We start from the raw sequence: 18,254 nt of genomic DNA, 5'->3' as shown, positions 1-18,254 counted from the left end.
CCTGGGGGCGCTGGGCTGCCCCCCACCCCCTGGGCTGGGCAGGGTCTGACCCTACGGAGAACAGAGCCAGCCCCAACCACCAAGTGCCAACGCCCGGGGCTCCCCCTGTTCCCCCAGAGCCGGGCAGGGGAGGGGCTGCCCGGGGATTAACCCCAGCGCCCCCCGGCTCCACCAGCCACACGCCCGGCCGGCAGGGAGCCTGGCGCGTCCTGCGCGGCGCTTAGCAGGAGCCAGAGCACGAGGGCCCCGGCCCGGACACGGCGGCGCGGCGGGGAGCCCTCGGCGAACAAGCGGCTGCCTTAATCCCGGCGCGGCAGGGAGGGGGGCCGGCCACGGGCTCTTTGGCGCGGCTAATCCGCCCTTCACACTTTAAGCAGATTGTGCCGTGTTCGGCGCCGGCCCCGCTGGCTCTCAGCCGTGCCGCTGAGACCAGCCTCCCCCCGCTGCAAGGGCCCCCGACCGCCTCCCCCTGCCTCAGGGGCAGCCCCAGGCCCGCGCTGCCCTGCCACATGCTGGGGAGCATGGCTGGTGCCCACGGCCCAGCCCTGGGCACGCCAGCACCTGGCTTCTGCCCCAGCTTTAGGGGAGCAGCGGGTCTCCTGGGGCAGATAAGCCGGACACGTCAAGCCACGTCAAGTCTCCTACCTCTCCACATGCCCCCGCATGCATGCACACGTGTGTGCATGCCCATGGAAAGCAATGGCCCAGCAAGGCTGGACTCAGGCAGTACCCACGGGCAGACACGTGCAGGGTGCCCGGCTCCGGCTCCAGGCAGGTGGAATCAGATGGCAGGTCTACGGCCCCGTTGGCATCCAACCCCTCCGTGCCACGCGTCCCGGGCACTGCTGCTGCGGGCACCAAGAGCTGCCCAGGCCCCGCAGCCAGCGAGGCTCTGCCCCGAATCTACACCACCCCCTTTGCCAGCCCCTGAGTGCCAGACACCCCCAAATCACGCTCCTCCCATCAGAGAAGCCAAGGCCTGAGCCCCCTTCTCACCCCTCGTGGGGATTCAGAGGGGCCGGGCAACGGAGACACCTGCTCCCTGGGCACCTCCTCCAGGCTCAGCTGCTGCGGCCACCCCTGGTCCGAGCAGGGGCGCAGCGAGGCCCTGCCCCATGGCGACCCTCCCTCCCCCAGCCTCAGCTGCATTTAGCACAGGGAGGTGCTGGTCTCCCCCTCCAGCTGGAGGGCAGGCAGGGAACAGCTGGCAGGCAGCCCGGGGCGGGCTGAGGGGATGTCCCGGGGGCTGTGCTCTGCTCCCGGGGGTCTGCAGCCCCGCAGCTGCTCCGGGAGCGTGAAGCCAACATCCCCAAGCAGAACAGGGGCCAGCCCAGGCTGCAAACCCGGCCTGGGAAGGGGGGTCCTAGCACGGGCAGCACAGGTGCCGGGTGGTACTGGGGATGCCCGAGCACACTGGTCGTGGTGGAGGATGTGCACGCAGGCCACAGCGCAGAACTCGTGCCGCTGCCTCCAGAGCTGGCCTAGACGTGGCCCCTAGCCCTGGCCCCTCTGGGCAGGGATCAGGCCCTCCTGAATCAGAGCCCCCCGGCTGCCTGCAGGTCCATCCGCTGCTGGAGGCGGCCCGAGCACTGACCCGTGGTTGCAGCGATGCACTTGGATGCCGCAGATAACACAGGGGAGCGGAGACGGCAACGGCCACGATCCTGGAAAAGCTCCTGGACGCCTGCCCACGAGCCAGCCAGTGGCACAGGCCAGCGTGTCCCCAGGCCCAGCGAGGCCCCATGCGGAGCCACCACCTCCTTCCTGCCTGGCTGTGGAGCAGCTGCGGTGCGAGGAACGGGCCAGCTCCCCCCACCCACAGCCGCCTGCCAGCGGGCCCGGCGGGTAATAAGAGCGCTTCATCACGCAGCGCCAGCCGGCGACAATTACATGCTGGGTAAATCGACGGGATGTAATTGGACTATTAAGATCTCGTTATGCTCCCAGCACCGCAGCACGGGCACAGGTCTCGTCCCAGCCTGGCAGCCCGGCTCCTGCAGCCCCGGAGCCAGGGTCCCCCCAGGGAACAGGTCCAAGCACCAGACGTGGGGGCACGCGAGCTACGCCCACATCTCCAGCCCTCCTTTCCCCTGGGCAGGCACCTCGAGAAGGAGCCAGGGGGCCACGCCGAGCCCTGTCCTGCGCAGCGCGGGCTCTGCCAAGCGCAGAAGGGGCCAGGCGGCGTCGTGCTGCCCACGGCCTGGCCGAGCCACGCTGACCCCAGCTCTGGGCCACGTCCAGCCCCCAGCTGCAGCCCAAGGCGCCGGCCCCTGGGCCAGGAGCTCTGCGGGGCCGCAGGGATTCAGGTGTCCCGTGTGCTGCACCACGGCAGGGGCGCAGGGCCGGCGCGACCGACAGCAGGCTCGCGAGCCCGGTGCGCGCAGCACGGCTTAGCCCCCGGGCACCAGGGCTGCCCTGCCCCTCTCCCCCGTCCCTGAAGGAGACCCCCAGCACCCCGCCAAGGTGCAAATGGAAAAGCAATTCTCGTTAGTGGAGGCTTCTGAGTGCTAATAAGCGTGAAGCCGGCTCGGGGCAGGTGAGACCGACTGCGCAGAGCTGCCAAAGGAGCCGAGGTGTCAGGCTGCTCCTGTCTGCCCCCCTTATCCCCCACGGCCCCAACGCCCCGGCACTGCTGCATCGCGCCAGCTGGCATCTCTGCCCCGGCACGAGGCGTCTGCCCAGCCCTGGATGCTGGCGCTCCCAATCCCGAGCTGAGCCTCTGGGTCGGGCCTCACCGACCCTGCCAGACCAAGGGTCCGAGGTCCCAGCCTGAGCCCTGGGGCACTGGGGACCCCCCTGCCCCCCAAGGTGTCCCTGGTGCTGGATGCAGAGCCGCGGTCCCACTCAGTGCCCACGGATGCCGGGGAAGGACGGCTCCTGGGGACACGGACCTGCAGGAAACACACAGCCCACAGCTGCCCTGATGCCCTACGACCCTGTGGGGTCTCTGAGCCTAAGAGCCACGCTGGGCATCCAGGGCAGGGAAGGAAATCATGGAAATCCCAGAGCCCTGAGGCTGACTTAAACCCCCCGACACATGGAGCAGAAAGGGGGGTGGGGGCAACAGCCCAGCAGCCTGGGACCCCCCACAGGCATCGCTGCACCGGTGCCCATCCACCCCCTCCTCGAGCCCGCCAGTGATGGAGCATCCCCCACCCCACCCTCTCTCCCCGGCCCCCTGCTCGGACGGTGCAGAAATGCTCCCTGGTCTCCAGGCATCCCCAGCAGGGCCCGGGCGCTAGGACCAGGCCAGCAGCGAGCGCTCGGCGCCGGCTTCCCGGCCTGCGGGCTCGTTTCCACCCGCGCTGATTGCAGCCAGCTCCCCGCAGCCACGTCCACTCCTGCTCCATTATCAGCCCTGGCGTCCGGATGAAAGGGGGGAGGGAAGTGCTGAACAGCAGGGTCCGGCGGCCGCACCACGGAGGGGGACATGCCCACACGGCTGAGCCAGGCAGGCTGCACGGCCCGTACAGCCCCGGTCTCTGTCCCCCAGGCACTGGGGGAGGCCCCAAGCCATGGAGCATTTTGTGCATTTCACACTGGAGCCAGGTCAAACTGCGAAATGGGCTGGAGGGGTCTAGGAGCCCCCTCCCCAGGAAGCTGTAGCCCCACAGCACAGAGCAGGGCCGTGCCCAGGCTATGCCGCTACAGCAGGCGCATGCAACAGCCTCCCGGCACGGCCGGCGCACCTGGAGCAGGCGAGTGCCCAGCTCCAAGCGCAGGAGCCGGAGTGTGGGGGCTTGCCCCGCGAGGGCCGGCCACAGCCTGGCGGGTCTCCGGCGGGACACCCCAGGGCTCCTGGTAGGGGACGGGGCCCTCCCATGGCTGAGCCTGCCCACGGATGAGGGGTCTGCATCAGGGGACCCGAGACCCCCTCTCGCCCTGCCCTGGCCGCACGTGCAAGAGGGCCCGAGAGGTGTGTGCCCGGCTGGCTGCGGTGCCCAGCCCCGACCCCACGCCCTGCACACACCTGGGTGCCCTTCTTTTTGGCTCAGATTACACGGTGTATCTGGGGCCACTTACCTGGCAGGGGAAACACCACGGATCTTGGTCCAAGAAGACACTTTTCCTTAAGCTCTCTCTGGCATAACTGCTCTAGCACCCGCTGAGGGGTCGGGGCTTAAAGCCCACTTTATGGAAACAGGAGGCTCCTCCCCAGCTTACTCCTGCGGCTGTATGGCTGCGGGAGGCAAAACTGGGGGACATCTGAACCCCGAGCCTCCAAGCTTGGGCCCGCGTGTAGGATGCCCGCCAAAAGCATTTGAAAACATCTGAAGCCCCAGGTGGGGGTGGAGGATGCTTGCCGGTTGTAGGGCCATAAATGGTCCTGGACTGACTTGTGGATTTTGGCCGCTTTAGCTTGGAACAAGAATTTGTTTGTTTTTTTTTTAAAGAAAAGCCCCTCTGGAAAGCCCCCAGACAGCACCCCCGCCCCAACCACAGCAGCTGTGAGCAGGGGCCGGGTGCAAGACCTCCCTGCCCCAAAGTCACCCGCCTGGCAGCGCAGGGTTCACGCAAACGAACAGACAGGCCTGGCCTCTGGCATTTGCTGGCACTAATTATGCCCTGGGACAGTAATTGCCAGCCCTTAATTAGCAGTCCCTGCTCCCAAAGCCGCCTCCTAATTGAATAGCAGGGGCTTTTGGAAGCGCTTCTGGCAGCAGGCTGGAGATGCAACGTCCTGCCACACGCTGAGCTGCCTGGGACTGGAGCCCTCCCTGCACGCCCACCGACGTCCGGGTCCTGGGTCCCGGCACGGCTGAGGGGAGCCGGGAGATTCCCACACTGCAGGCACCAGGCCCTGCTGCCTCGCTGGCCAGCCCCAGCCCCTGGGATCCCTGGGACCTGGCGGTGGCTCCGTGAACACCACCGCACGGTGCCTGCGAGCGGGCCAGAGCGGGGCTGGTGGCTGGCGGGGGGGACGGCTGCCCCCATGCAGCCCCCTGGCCCTGGACAGCAGGTGGGGGATGTGAGCATGGAGGGGAAGGGGGGTCCTCACCCATCTTGGGGACTTGTTTAAGTGTCCGGCCGCTGGGCTCTACGCCCAGAGCAGAGTGCTCCGGCTCCGGCTGCGGGTAGCACTGCTGGCTGTTGGGGGCCTTCACTGTGCCCCGGTTCTGCTGCCCTTGGGGGGTTGCATGCCTTTTGGGGGTGGGGGGAGACAAGAAGTCATAACAGTCCCTGACCCCGGAGGGCTGGAAGCTCGCTGCTTTCCCTGCGCCGGGCCAGGAGCTGGGGCTTGCAGAGACCCCGGGACGCCCTCCATGCCGCGGCCGCTGTCTGCCGTGCTGCGCTCACCGCCCCACCTGGGCCCAGCTCCCCTGCCCAGCGCCTGGCCCTGCCCCAGGGATGCCCGGCTGGGAAGGCCCCGGGCAGACCTCCCCAGCTCCGGGCAGGGGTGACAGGTGCCGGGCGGGCCGGCCTGGCCAGCCCAGCCCTGGTGGAGGTGGGGGGTCTGGGGGGTTTCCAGCTCCCTGACGAGACCGAGACCTCGTTAGCGCTCCGGAGAGCACCAGCCGAGCAGCTGCTTGATGAGCTGTGGTGTGGGGGTGGGAGGAGGGCTGGGTCCCGGGGGGCAGGGGCCAGCTGTGTGCATGGGGCCATCCAGCAGCCGGCGGCGGGGGGGTTGTCTCTCCTCTACCCCAGAGCGTGACACCCAGCTGCCCAGGGCCCGACCCGGGCGCACCCCGACCTCAGCTCCATCCCCGTCCTGGCTGGGCCACCAGCGACCCATGCCGGCCCCTGGGCTCCCTGCAGGGTCAGCGCAGCCCGGGACCTGCTCCCACACGCGGGGCTGCCCGCGTCCTCCAGGCCCCCAGGCACGGCCTTGCCTCGGACGGCAGCAGACGGCACCCGCCCTGCCCAGCGCCCCCAGCATTGCTGTCCTCGCCCAACCTGCTACTCTGCTTTCTGCTCCCTTCCCAAACTGCCTTGTGCCCCATGCCACTTACGGTGCTCATGCCGCAGGTCGGGCACCCCTGGCCAAATCCATCGGGGGACCTGAGCCAGCTGCGTGGAGAGCCCTGCTGGCCCTGCCCGCCTCCCCGCCTGCCCCTATGGAGCCAACCCCCGTGGGGCCCTCGGTGCAGGATGCATGCACAGCATCACCTAGCACAGCCCCAGCCTGTGCCCGACACAGCTGCAAAGAGACAAAAGATGCCAAAGCGGGCCAGGAGCGCCAGAGGGGCAAACTGACCCAAGCTGTCTGGTGCCCGGGGCCACCCTGCCATCCTGGGCTGGCCTGCGATGCTGACCAGGTCCGGACCCGGCCCCCAGCCATGCCAACAGGGTCCCCCAGGCTGGGGACAGCCGAGGAGCGAGTGGGCAGTGCCCCAGGCCAACCCCGGCAGTGCCAGCATTAGCTCTGTCTCCCCCTGCCCTTCGGACTCCAGTTGCTGGGCCCGTGTTTGTGTAGCTGGAGACACCTGTCCGGGCTGGCCGGCACGGGACCCCATCGTTGACCTGCTCACCCGGGAGCTGGGGGGTCACCCCCTGCTCGGGGCCTGGAGGGGACCATGTGCTGGAAGGACTCGGGGCTCCTGCCCGGCTGTGCTATTTATTTTCTCAGTATCTGTGGTAGGAAATGAGGATGGGGCTGCAGGGGCACAGCCAGCGCCTCCCCGCTCGACAGCCGGGCTCCTGCCCTGGGCCAGGCAGCACCTGCACTGCGGGGCCACGGCCAGGCCAGGGGTCTTGGGGCAGGGCTCCCCGAGTCCCCGGGCGCAGGGGCCTTCCTGACAAGTGCTGGGCACTGGAAACAGTGGGGAGACGCTAGCTAAGGGTCTGGCACTGCACTGGACCCTGCCCTCCCCAGGCCCCAGTCCTGCCTGGGCACAGGGTGAGGGTGCTGACCCCTTTCAGGGCTGGGGGCTCCGGCTCCAGGCACAGCCCTGGGGCCAGGAGACCCTTGGGTGGATGGGGCTAGCAAAGACCAAAAGCTCCCCACTGCACAGGCAGCCTGCGCACAGGGTCCTGGGGCAGCTGCCAGGGACCATCTGCCCAGAGCAACGAGGGTCCAGACAGTCCAGGAGGAGCCTGGGGTGCCTGGAGCCTCTCCCTGCCTGGGGGCCACGGCCCTAGCTCCCCCTGTGCAAACGAAGCACGAAGCAGCCCCCTTGCAGGGGGAAGAGCACTGTGCCCCCCAGGGTGCCAGCCTCTTTCCCCCTTCCTGAAGCCCCCAGCCCCTTCTAGGTCTCAGGAAGCTCCCTGGCCTGCAGAGATGCCCATCTGGAAGCCATCAGCTCCCTGTAATCCTGTTTAAATTCGTCTGCCGTCTGCCCCCTCCCGGTGTGCCCACAAACATGGCCATGCACGTGGCTCGTTCCAGCTGGAGCCAACCCTAGCTCAGTGGCATGGCAGGGAGACCCCAGCCAGGTCCCCCACCGCACCAAGGCCACCAGGTGCCTGCAGCCAGCATAATTGGATAGCAAAGGGCTGGGAGCCACTTGTAATCTCGTTAGGGGCAGGCCGAGCAATCAGAAGAGGCAGGCCGAGCCGGGTGGGATGGAGAAGCAGGGTCAGGGGCTGCAGTGCGGGGGGGGTCCCTGCATGCGGGACAGGGGACCGCAGCCCCTGGGATGGTGAGCGCAGCAGGGCAGGACGCAGGCACATACGCTGGTGCTGGACTCCAGGGCACGTGTGACGCTGTATGGGATCACTGCTGCAGAGACAGAGGACGGGCCCAGCACCCTCTCCCAGCCCCAGACCTTGTTGCTCCCCACAACCTGCTTTGCACAACAATCGCTCCTGGCACTCGCAAGGTTCGGGGCTCCCCGGGTGCTGAACGGATCCCGAGACCATCCAGCCCACGGTCAGATCTAGGGTTTTGCAAAGCGGGGTGCAGACGGCATGGTGCGCCATCACGTCTAAAATGACACAGATTCTTCTCCAATTAAAAATGACCTAGAAGCTTTACTACAGGCGGGGGGCCCAGGGCGGCGCGATTCAGTTTAGGATTGAAGCCAAAACTCACAGATCTTCATTGCAATGAGTTACAGACATGGCAGGGCTGTGAAATAGGAGCTCCGTGCCCAGGAGCAGCCACTGGGCAGCAGCAGGGGGGCTGGACCGGGGGAACAGCGAGACCAGTCGAAAGAAAAGAGGTTCGTTAAGAATGACGAGTTTCCAGGGGAGCGGGGAGATGACAGCGAGCCGCGAAGTCAAGTGACTGCCTCCAAAATGCCTGCCTGGAAACGCTGCTGGCACAGCCAGGCAGCTGGGTTTAAACTTCGGGTGGAGCAGGACTGAAACAGGGGCGCACGTGCCCCAGGGCCCCCTGGGCCGACTGGTGCACGAGGAGCTGGTCACCGCCGTCCAGCCCCCAGCCCCAGCGGGGTTTGCAGAGATCGAGAGGTGGAGCGGGCGCGAGGCCTTCCCGGTCCCGACAGACCCGGCACCAAGCCCCTCTGCTCCGCCGGGCGCTGGCAGCCGAGCCGGCTGGGGACGCCGGGGTTTGTGGCGGCCCGCCCCGCCGGGACCCCTGCGCAAGGCATGGCGATCGGGGCAGGCTTCGCTCTGGGCCGCATGCCCGGGTGGGCCGGGGAGCTGGCACGGGCCCCGCGCCGCCCTCCCCGGCCCACCCTGGGCTTCGGTTTGGCCCCCCAAGCGCTGGTGCCAGGAGCCGGAGCCGGAGCCGGGGGAGCCTGACAAATGACTGAGGAGGGCCCCGGCCGCCCAGCCCATTCTGCCGCCTTTATGGAGCCTGACCTTGAACCAAATACCCAGGCCCCAGTTTCCCTGGCGACACCTAAAAACCCGTGTCTCCTAGCAACCGGGAACAATGGCCCCTGGGAAAAGCACATGCAGCGGTTTCTCGGCGCCGTGCCGGGTCTGCCGGCGAGGCCAGGAAGGGGACCCGCGCCACCGCGGCCTCCCCGGGATGGGACCCACATGCCGGGGCTGCCCGCGAGCCCGCGCAGCTGTGCAGCAGGGACCGAACCAGTGCCGGCATCCGGGGTGGCCGGGCGGGGGCCGGCGTGGCGGCACGTGAATTGGGCGCAGGGTCCACCCGGGTGCCCTGGTGCATCTCACCAGCGGGAAACACAACACGAGCCGAGGGACGGGGACGGGCGCAGGGGAAGCTGGGGACTCCCGGGGTCTGTGCCCAGCTCTGGGCGGTGGGTGCAGGGGTCGAACCGTGAGTCGGGACTCCTGGGTTCAGGCCACAAGCCCCGGGGGAGAGCGGGGCTGGGACTTGGGACGCCTGGGCTCCCCCCCCTCGGCGCATCTCGTCTTCCCCACGGGCAGAAGAGGAGAGGCTCCTTCCTGCCCCTGGGCAGCTGGGAAGAGGGTCCCGGGTAGACGGGGCATCTTGGAAGGATGCCTCACTCTTGCCATTGCCTTCCCGGCTGATCCGGGACTTGGAGAGATCCGCACCCCTCGACTTCACCAAGGAACCGTCCCTGCCCCAAACTCGGGCCCTTTCCCCCTCCGAGCCGCCCCAGGCGGGAGCAGGAGGGCAGGGAAACGGGGACCCACCGCTGCTGCTTCCTGCCCCCAGCTCCCAGCCCACAAGACAGCGAGACGAGATGTCTTGGGTTACCGCAGCCCCTCAGGAGCTATAAAAATTAATCCTGCTTTTCCTGCCTTGAAGAGTGGCGCACATGCCAAGGGGGGCGGCTCGGGGGGAGGCAGCCGTGCGATGCTCTAATCCACCGGCGGGTTAATCGCACGGGCCTGGGGCAGGGGCAACCGCAGCCGCCTGCGTCCAGGTGCCCGGGCGGGCAGAGGCCGGACTGGACGCCGGCAGGAATCCGGGACGGAAATCCCAATTCCCGTGGCGCGTCCGCCCCAGCCCCGCCGCGGGCTCCCAGCCGACTCCGCGCCCTCGGGGGTGCAGGAGGGAGACGGACCCGGTGGCCCGCGGCACGTGGCAGTGGGAACGAGCAGCGCCACGGTGAGACATTGGCCAAGCAACAACGGGGTGAACAAATCCCCAGCAGCTGGCACCGGGCAGGCACGAGCTGACCCAGCCCCGAGTCGGGGGGTCCCGGGACAGCCGGCCGGTGTCGCTTATGGACAAACGTGAGCTTTGGCAAGCGATGGGAAGGGAAGAAACGGCTCCTTGGTGGAGGTGGCTCCAGGCTCAGGCCTGGCCAGAGCAGCCCTGGGGGCAGACAGCTGCCAAGCAGCAACCCCTGGCGAGACGCCACTGCCCCAGGAGCCAGCGGCTGGAGGCAGCTCCGGGCAGGAAATCCCCCCGGAGCGTCTCCGAGCCCTTTGCACTCTCGGTAATGGAAGAAGCCTGAGAGCGAAGGTGTCCGCATCCGCTCCCAGCGCGCAGACAAAGGAGACGCAGCCTGAAGCGCTTAACCCTTTCAGGGGAGCGCGCGGCGTGGCTCACGCTCCGCTCGGCGCCACGGAGCCCACGGCAGCCCCGCAGGGGAGGGCAGAGGGCAGGGATGGTGGAGCGCACCAGGGCAAGGGGCACAAGGGCAGCTCTGAGCGGGGTCAGACCCAGGTCCATCCTGCCCAGTCTCTGGTGCTGCAAGGAGGCTGGACGGGAGAGCGACTGGGTCCCAGCAGGTTTCCCCTGCTCCTCTCTCCCTTGCCGCCTTTAGGGTCCAGGCAGTTTTGATGCAGGGGCCGTGCCCCGCACTCCCTGCTCACTAGTGACCAATGCCCCTTTCTAAGCCATGGAGCCAACACCGAGGGACTCGTGCCCTGCAAGGCACATGCGCGTGCCATGCTTCCACTGTGGCAGCGTGCGGGGGGCCCGGTGGAGGCCGCCAGCTCCTCGCGCGCTCTCCTGGCGGGCAGGGGACGCGGAAGACAGAAGGGAGCAATGCAGAGCCCAGAGCCCGGCATCACCTCCCACATCTGTGGGTCCCAGCCAGGGGAGTCCCAGGGGCAAAGCAGCTCTGGTGGGGGGACGGCGTTCAGTTGTCCAGGGCCACACATGCACGCATCCTTCTCCAGCTGCCGAGCACTAGGCCCTGCTGCCCATCCCATGCCTCCAAGCACTAGAGGACAGGCCCCCAAAAAACCTATGAAGGGCTTAAAAAATTATTACGAGACTCAAACCCCCCAGGGGGTTCATGGCTCTGCAGCCGTGAGAACGCAGGAGCCTGGGGTAAAGCAACAGCAGAATCCCCTGACTCCAGGCGCTGGAGCCTTATGGCAGATGCTGACACCCAAGGGCCCCGGTGCCCGCCCGCTGCTGTCCAGCCCCAGGACAGGGCCCATCCACAGGTAACCGCTGCCCGGAGAGGCCTCCTGCGGTGCCTGGGCAGCGGCTGTGCCAGGCAGGTGCGCACCAGCCTGCAGCAGTGCCAGGGTTGGAGGGGTGAGCTGAAACGGAGCCGGCTCCAGGGCAGGCGGGCGCCCCGCAGCCCCTCTGCCAAGGCCGGTTCCACCCCCAAGCTGGCTGCCAGCCCCAGCGGTGCCTCCCCACCTATTAGCGGCTCATTTGTTCCCAGCTTCCCTTCGAGCTGTCATGGGCCACACAGGGGGAAACTAACCCTTTGTTGCACGAGGTTGCAGAGGGGTTGGACCCCCCCAGGGCCCAGGCGGACGCCAGAGCCCCCCGCCCCTCCCAGGCTGGCAGAGGGGGTGCCTGGGGCTGCCCAGACACAGCCCCTCCATAAACAAGCTCCCCACCCCTTCGTCCTTATTGGTATTCGGCAAGCGCCGTCCCGCTCCCGGCCCGGCTGGCAGGAGGCCCTTTGTCGGGGAGCACAAGCGGTATGGCGCCCAGAGCCAGCGTGGCCACTTCCCAGGGCGCCTGTGGCCACGGAGACACAGCGCCGTGCACAGGAGGAGGAAGAGAAGAGAGGGCCCGGCCGGGGCCACAGTTTTAATCCAGGCCACAGGAGCCAGGGAGAGCCGGGGCCAAAGCAGCTGGCACAGCTGGTGCCCCGGCATGGCCCCAGCCCCCGACTAGGTCTGAGATCAGGGCAGGGCTGTGCAATGCCCAGTGCAAGGGGGCTGGGGGCTGCCAGCCGGCGCTGCCCTGCTCTTCCCACGGATCTAACACAAGAACGAGCCACGGTGCCCGGTGACGCCGCTGAGGGATCCCTGCTGCCGGCACAGGGCTGGGGACCCCCCAGCATCACAGGCAGCCCACAGCACAGGTGGGGAGGGGTGAGTGCATCTGGGGTTTTCCAGGCTGGGCATCTCCAGGGCTGAGCCGGGAGGCTGCCCCCGTGCCGCCTGCCTTGGCTTTGCCCACCCAGTCCCGCCAGTGCCCGCCGGTGAGCTGAGCCCGTGTTTCATCCGTGCCCGGCTTCGTTCCGATTCGATTGCCGGCCTCCCGCAGCAGCATTGTTCTCCGGGAACGCAGCGTTTGCATTTCTGCATACAATTTGTAGGCTCTGCCCGCCCTTCTCGCCATGCGGCAGCCGAGCTCAGCCCGGGGGGACCGCACCAGCCACCAACCACGTGCCAGGTCCCAGCGTAGCGCCCTTCCAGGCTCCCCAGTGCTCCCTAGATCTGATCAGGGGCCGTGCCCACATCAAATGCCAACCTAGATCTCGAGATGCCCACGACCCTTTTGGGCTCCCAGGCCATGCCACGGGGAGCTGGCATGGAGACGCTTCCAGAGAGGGGACAGGGAGTGAGAAGCAGAAGGGTGCAGGGACCAGCACCGCGGAGCCGAAGGCCCCCGCACCAGTGCCGCGGCAGGGGTCACCTTCCCGCCTCAGCGACTCCCCCGGGGCAAGCGGTGATCCATTTCCACCAGCCCCTCGTTTCGCGTGCCCCCGCTGCACTGGGAGGAGGGGAGAGCAAACAGCCCTTTGTTCCTCCGGCCGGCGCTGACAGTTTAATTAAACCCGGTTGGAGACGAGGTGACCGGGGTCACGCGCGCTCCGGCAACATGTCGCATCAGTGCCACTTCCAGCCACTGCGGCCCTTAATGAGCTACTCCCTCGTTACAGCAGGGGATAAAGAGGGGCGGGCACATGGTGAACCCACTGCCTCCCAGCTCCTCCAGCCTCGGCCCAGACACAAAGGGCTGCGGCCAGCTCTGCTCCGAGCACCTCCGTGCTCAGCCCCCAGCTTAGCCGGGGATGGAGGTGGGACACGGGGAGGGGTGGGGGACATGGCCCCTGTGCCCACCCCAAGGGCAGACCCCCAGGGACACCAGTTCACAGGCTATGCAGGACCCAGCGGCAAAGACAGGCGCTGAGATGCAGAGCTACCCCCGCGTGCACCAATCCCTGCGCGTGGGCTGGCACGGCGAGGGAGCCGAGCCGGGCACCGACGGCCACGGCACGGGGCGCCAGGAGGTGACAGGCTGGATTTCAAGGCGGGGGGAGCTCCCAAAAGAGGGGGACGTGGGAAGGGGGCAGCCCCAGTGCCAGCTCCAGCCCACCCGGAGGTGGGGCAGACGGTGCTCGGGCAGGACAGGCCCATGACACCGCACAACTGAGCACAGAGGGGGTAACGTCCCCCTGCAGCAGCACGCTGATGGGGCAGCTCAGCCGCCCCCAATTTCTCTTCCCAGCGTCCGGCTGCAGCTTCCAGCCACGGCGTGTCCCCACCCAAGAGCCCGGCCCTCGCACCTCCCCAGGTGCAGCCCCCTATGGCACCAGGCAGCCCAAGGGGGCATCGAGTCCAGCTTGCGCCCTGTGATCGCCAGACCACGGCACCAGCTGCCTGCGGAGATGCGTCCCCCAGCCACGTCTGCCCCCCTCATCCAGCAGCCGCTGCTCCGGGGAAGGCCTGGCCACGCAGCAGGGGAGCTCAGGCTGGGCAGAGCCATGGACGTGGCCTGCGAGATGCCAGAGCAAAGCCAGGAGAGCAGCAACGCAGTGAAGTTCGTGCTTCTTCCCAGGGCCATGGGCACAAAGCAACGCTGGATCCCTCCCCTCCACCGTCTCAGGGCTGCACCAGGGCCACAGCCCACGCCAGGGACAGCCTGCTGCAGCAGGACCCCGTGGACTTGGGCACTTTCATCTGCAGGTTACACCTGGCCCGGGGAAAGGAGGCAGCTGCACAGGACCCAGAGCCGGCCAGGGCCCCCGCGCTGCATCAGAGGCCCCATCATGACTGCCGACAATAGGCCACGGAGACCCCAGGCCAGCAGCCCTGGGAAGCTTGTCCTTCAGGCAGTGGGCAGGTGGGGCCAGCCCCCACCGACTCGCCTCTCCCCCAAGCTGGGAGCAGGGCAGGGGTGGAGGCTCCCGGCCCCGGGGCTCCGACATGGGGACAGGGTCGCGGGCAGGAACCAGCCTCCTACGGAAACCACTGCCAGGACCCCAGGTGGGCAGCCCAGCGGGTCGGAGCCGTGGGCTCCAGGAGCTCCTGGGCAAGGCATTGCAGCAGCAGGGCCACTGAAGCGACGTGGGGCACACGGGATGCAGCCTGCACCAAGCGCCCAGCCCAGCCGGGGCTGGGCCGGATTCTGCTAGCTCCAGGCAGGAGCTCGCTCCGGCAGCAAAGTCCCTCTGGATGGAGACCAGGTCCCGAAGCAGAGCCTGGCTCAGCGCCCCTGGAACCAGCCACACGGCTCAGACGCTGCCAGGGACCGGCTGGAGCAGCGCCGCAGCCCGGGGGGGTCGGACTCCTGTGGCAGCCGCGTGCAGCCGTCGCCTGCTAGGGCAGGGCTGGGCTGGGCTGGGCGCAGCCTGGCAGAGCCAAGCTCCCTGCTGCAGCGCCAGGCTCTGGATGGCGGTGCTGGCAGCCGCGGAGCCCGGCCTGCCCAACCAGCAGCAGCAAACCCACGCAGTGCCACGAGTCCACAGCACAAGTCCACGGACACCCAGCATCCCGCCGCAGGCAGCACCCCCACGGGGTGAGACACCCAAGCAGGGCCGTGCCCAGGGCTTCACACCCTGCCACCCCCACTGAGAAGCGCTCGCAGACTAGTGGAGCCGTGGGAGCACCCGTCTGAGCAGGGGGGAAATCCCTCCCTGCTCCAGTGCAGCGCGGGGTCAAGACCCTCCTGCCAGGACCCTGCGGGGTTGGTGCCAGCAAGAGCATTGACACAACCCAGCCCCATCCCCAGCCCGGGCTGCAGCACCCAGTGCCTGTGGGGGAGGATTAAACCCCCCAACACATGGAGCAGAAAGTGGGGGTGGAATCATCTCCCAGCCCCATGCTGCAAGCAACAAAGCCCAGAAGCAGGAGGAGAAATCAAATTCCCTCCTGCCCCACGCAGCGACCAGCCAACGCAGCCTCGGAAACCCTGGGCCAGGTGGACGGTGCCAGGCACATGCTCAGAGGAAGGCCAGGAGGGAGCTCAGCAGCCTCCCCTCCACTTCTCATCCCTCCTCCTTGCCGCCCCTGGGCCCGCGCCCCCACATGCACACGAACGCGTACAGCCCTGTGCGCGCCCACGCTGCGTGAAATGCATGGTCACGGAGGGACCCCGCCAGCACCCCTGCAGCGCCAGGGCTGCCTCGTGGCTGCACCCGCAGGCTGGATGTCTTATTATTAACCATCTGAGCAGGTTGCTGTGACACTACAGACGTTTCCCCTTTAATTATCGTCACGGCGCTGCCTGCGCGAGCCGTGGGGGCTGCGGGCCGCGCTGGCTCTCGAGGACCGCCAGGCTGCAGCGCAGCTGAGCCCGCAGCAGTGCCGCGCGCTAACGAGCGGGGAGGCGGTGCGCTCAGCTGCCACCGCAGACGCTGCCGAGCCGGGCGCCCAGCCACCATTTCACACGCGAGCTGGCAGCCGGCTCCGCGTTAACTCTTTGCAACAGCAGCTCGCGCGGGGGCTGCGGGGAGCAGGCCTGGGACATGTCCTCGCCGTGCTGCCCTTGGTGCTCCCAGACCTGCACCCTCCTCGGGGGATGTTATCTGCCAGCGGGGAACGGGGCCTGGGGGGGATTTAGTGACAGGCCCGAGGTCCTGCCAGGAGCCGGGGTCTGGGCTCAGCGTCTGGAGGCTCAGTCCAGAGCCCAGACCCCACGGGGCTGAATGCGAGCAAGACCGCGGCACCGACGACATCTGGAGCAGGACGGGGGAGCGGTCAGCGTGTGCCAGGCCCGGGGAACGGGGCACCGTCAGCCTCCCGCGGCTGCTGCTCTGCACCATCCAGCCTCTCCCACCCCGAAGCACAGAGCCGGGCACGGGGCCCTGCCAACCCAGGACACGCGGCGCCCCGATGGGCACAACGCCAGCACCGACCGGCTCCCGCATGGGCCCGATCCTGCCCCCGAGCTGCGCTGGCCCCAGGGGCAGCGTGGGGGGTTCCAGCAAGGGAAGGGTTAAGCCTGGGGTCTCAGGGCTTTGGCCCCCGGGACCCCTTGGCCCAGCCCAGCCCGCGTGGCAAGGGAGGCCGGGGCGGAGGCTGGACGGGGTGGGGGGCACGGTGCCTCCGTCAAGAGTTAACGGCGCTGCTGAGGTAAACGAGCCCAGTTGGTGCCCGATGGCGGGGAGCCAGCCGGAGTCATCTGCCGCCATAGCAACGGCTGCCGCAGAAACCGGCTTTTCAGGGACCTGGCACCGGCCCCGGCTCTCGGCCTTTCTCCCACGCACAAAACGGAGGAAACAATCCCGGAGCCGCCGGCCCTGCTCCCCCCCGCCGCCTGCACCTGGATGGGAAGACGGGCCATCCCGGGCCGGAGACGCGCCCCTGCCTGCACCCCGGGCCCCAGCGAGGGGCCGGCGGCTGTCCGCGGGACGCCCCGGGAACCCCCCAGCCCGGCAGACCCCGCATCACTCACGAGACCCCCAAATGACGGCACTAGCGTCTGGGGCCGGGCTGTCCTCTGCTTCCTCGCTGGGCGGCCTGGGAGCACGGCTGGGCCTTGGGTCTCCCTCTCCCTGCCCTGGGCACGGCCAGAGCCGAAGCTGAGTCAGGCCTGAGATGCACCCCCCCAGCCAGGGGCAAGCTGGGCACGCAGCCCCCAAGATGATGCGGTGGCCCGGCCCCTGGAGCAAGCAGCCCGTCACTGCCACGGTCCAAGCGGCTTCTGCAGCTTCCTGCGCCAACGAGCCCGGGGCCAACGCCTTCCCTCGGGCACCGCACGGAGCAGCGTGGCCAGGCACTCCCTTCTCGATCGCCCTGCCTGACCCCACACCACCCAGCCCTGAGACTTGCAGCCAACCCCGATGCCAGGGCGCGAGAGGGACAGTCACTGCCGCGCCCACGTTTCCGGCACCCGCGTGCCACGGGGCACCGGAGCCACAGCAGACTGTAAGCTGCAGCAACACCCTAGCTGGCTCTGCGGACAGGAGCGCGCGTGCCCCACACCCGGGCCACACGAGGATGCAAGTGAAAGCTGCAGAACGGGCCCGAGCCCCGGGCAGACGCACTGACCCCACATCCCCCCGAAAGTCTGCAGCAGCCCAGAGAAAGCTGCACCCGGTGGCGGGACCACCGGCTCCTCCGGCTCACTCGGCTGCCCAGGTTTCGCCGCTGGCTCGAACGCCCCCAGCCCAGCCCGGTCAGGACACTGATCTTCCAGGCCTGCCGGAGCCGGCTGCTGCCACCCCGCGGACCCTGGGGAACCAGCCGGCACCCCTCCACGACTATGGGCACTCCCCGGCTGGCACCAGTGCCACGGCTTGGGGCGCCGGGTCGGAAACCCGGACCCGCTGCATTCCCCACCCCAGCCGCGGCATAGCCCCCCGCGCCCACGGGACCCCCGGACCCGCGCCGAGGGACTCACAGCCGCGACAGGGCCTGGTTGTTCTGGAACAGCAGCTCCGGCAGCGCGTGCAGCTGGTTCCGATTCAGCCGCCTGCGGAAGAGGAGAGGGACGGTTACGACGCCCCACAGCGCAGGGCAGGGCAGGGAAGAAGGGCCCGTCCCCAGCTGTGTCCTTGCAGACGGGGTGGGGGCAGCTTGAGGGCTCTGCCGGCCGGCAGCGAGGTCCTGCAGAACCGACTTGTGCTGAACCAGCCGGGGGCAAGGCGGAGGACTGTAAAACACCTGCATAGATTTGGTGAAATTAAGCTCCTAATCAAGCAGCTTAAGCACTGACTCCCCCCGCCTACCAGTGCCTGCCACGCTCCCTGGAGCTGGGGCTGTGCACAGTGGGGCGGACTCCGGCTGCTGCCAGGCGCTGGCGTGGGGCGGCCAGCCCACCTCCTGCCTCTGCACAGTGGGGCGAAACGTGCCGAGACCCCCAAACGCAGGGGCAAGACCCTCCAGCCAGGACCCTGTGGGGTTGGGGACAGCAGCAGCATTGGCCCAGCCCGGGCTATGGCAGCCCCAGCGCCTCTGGGGGGCACAGAAAGACCCCCTGACACGTGGAGCAGCAGGAGGGGAAACGTTTCTTCCCGGCCCCACGTGGCAGCCGTTACAACTAACGCACAGAGCGGGGCCCAGTGCAGAATGAATCAACGGCCGCTGAGCAAGGG

The 18,254-nt window shown here is 68.3% G+C and overlaps 1 protein-coding gene across 1 annotated transcript in view; it reads right to left on the bottom strand.

Annotated features, from left to right (window-relative positions):
- Positions 1-18,254, bottom strand: part of SLIT1 (slit guidance ligand 1) — a 67,100-nt gene that overhangs the window by 31,767 nt on the left and 17,079 nt on the right. The window contains exon 6 of the mRNA XM_019502137.1: positions 17,561-17,632. Within this exon, the coding sequence (XP_019357682.1) occupies positions 17,561-17,632 (72 nt within the window). The remainder of the gene's footprint in view (positions 1-17,560; positions 17,633-18,254) is intronic.

Source organism: Gavialis gangeticus, unplaced genomic scaffold (assembly GCF_001723915.1).
Source record: "Gavialis gangeticus isolate Ggan-Ray unplaced genomic scaffold, GavGan_comp1, whole genome shotgun sequence".
Lineage (NCBI taxonomy): Eukaryota > Metazoa > Chordata > Crocodylia > Gavialidae > Gavialis > Gavialis gangeticus.
This window is presented reverse-complemented; position numbering and strand designations above follow the sequence as displayed.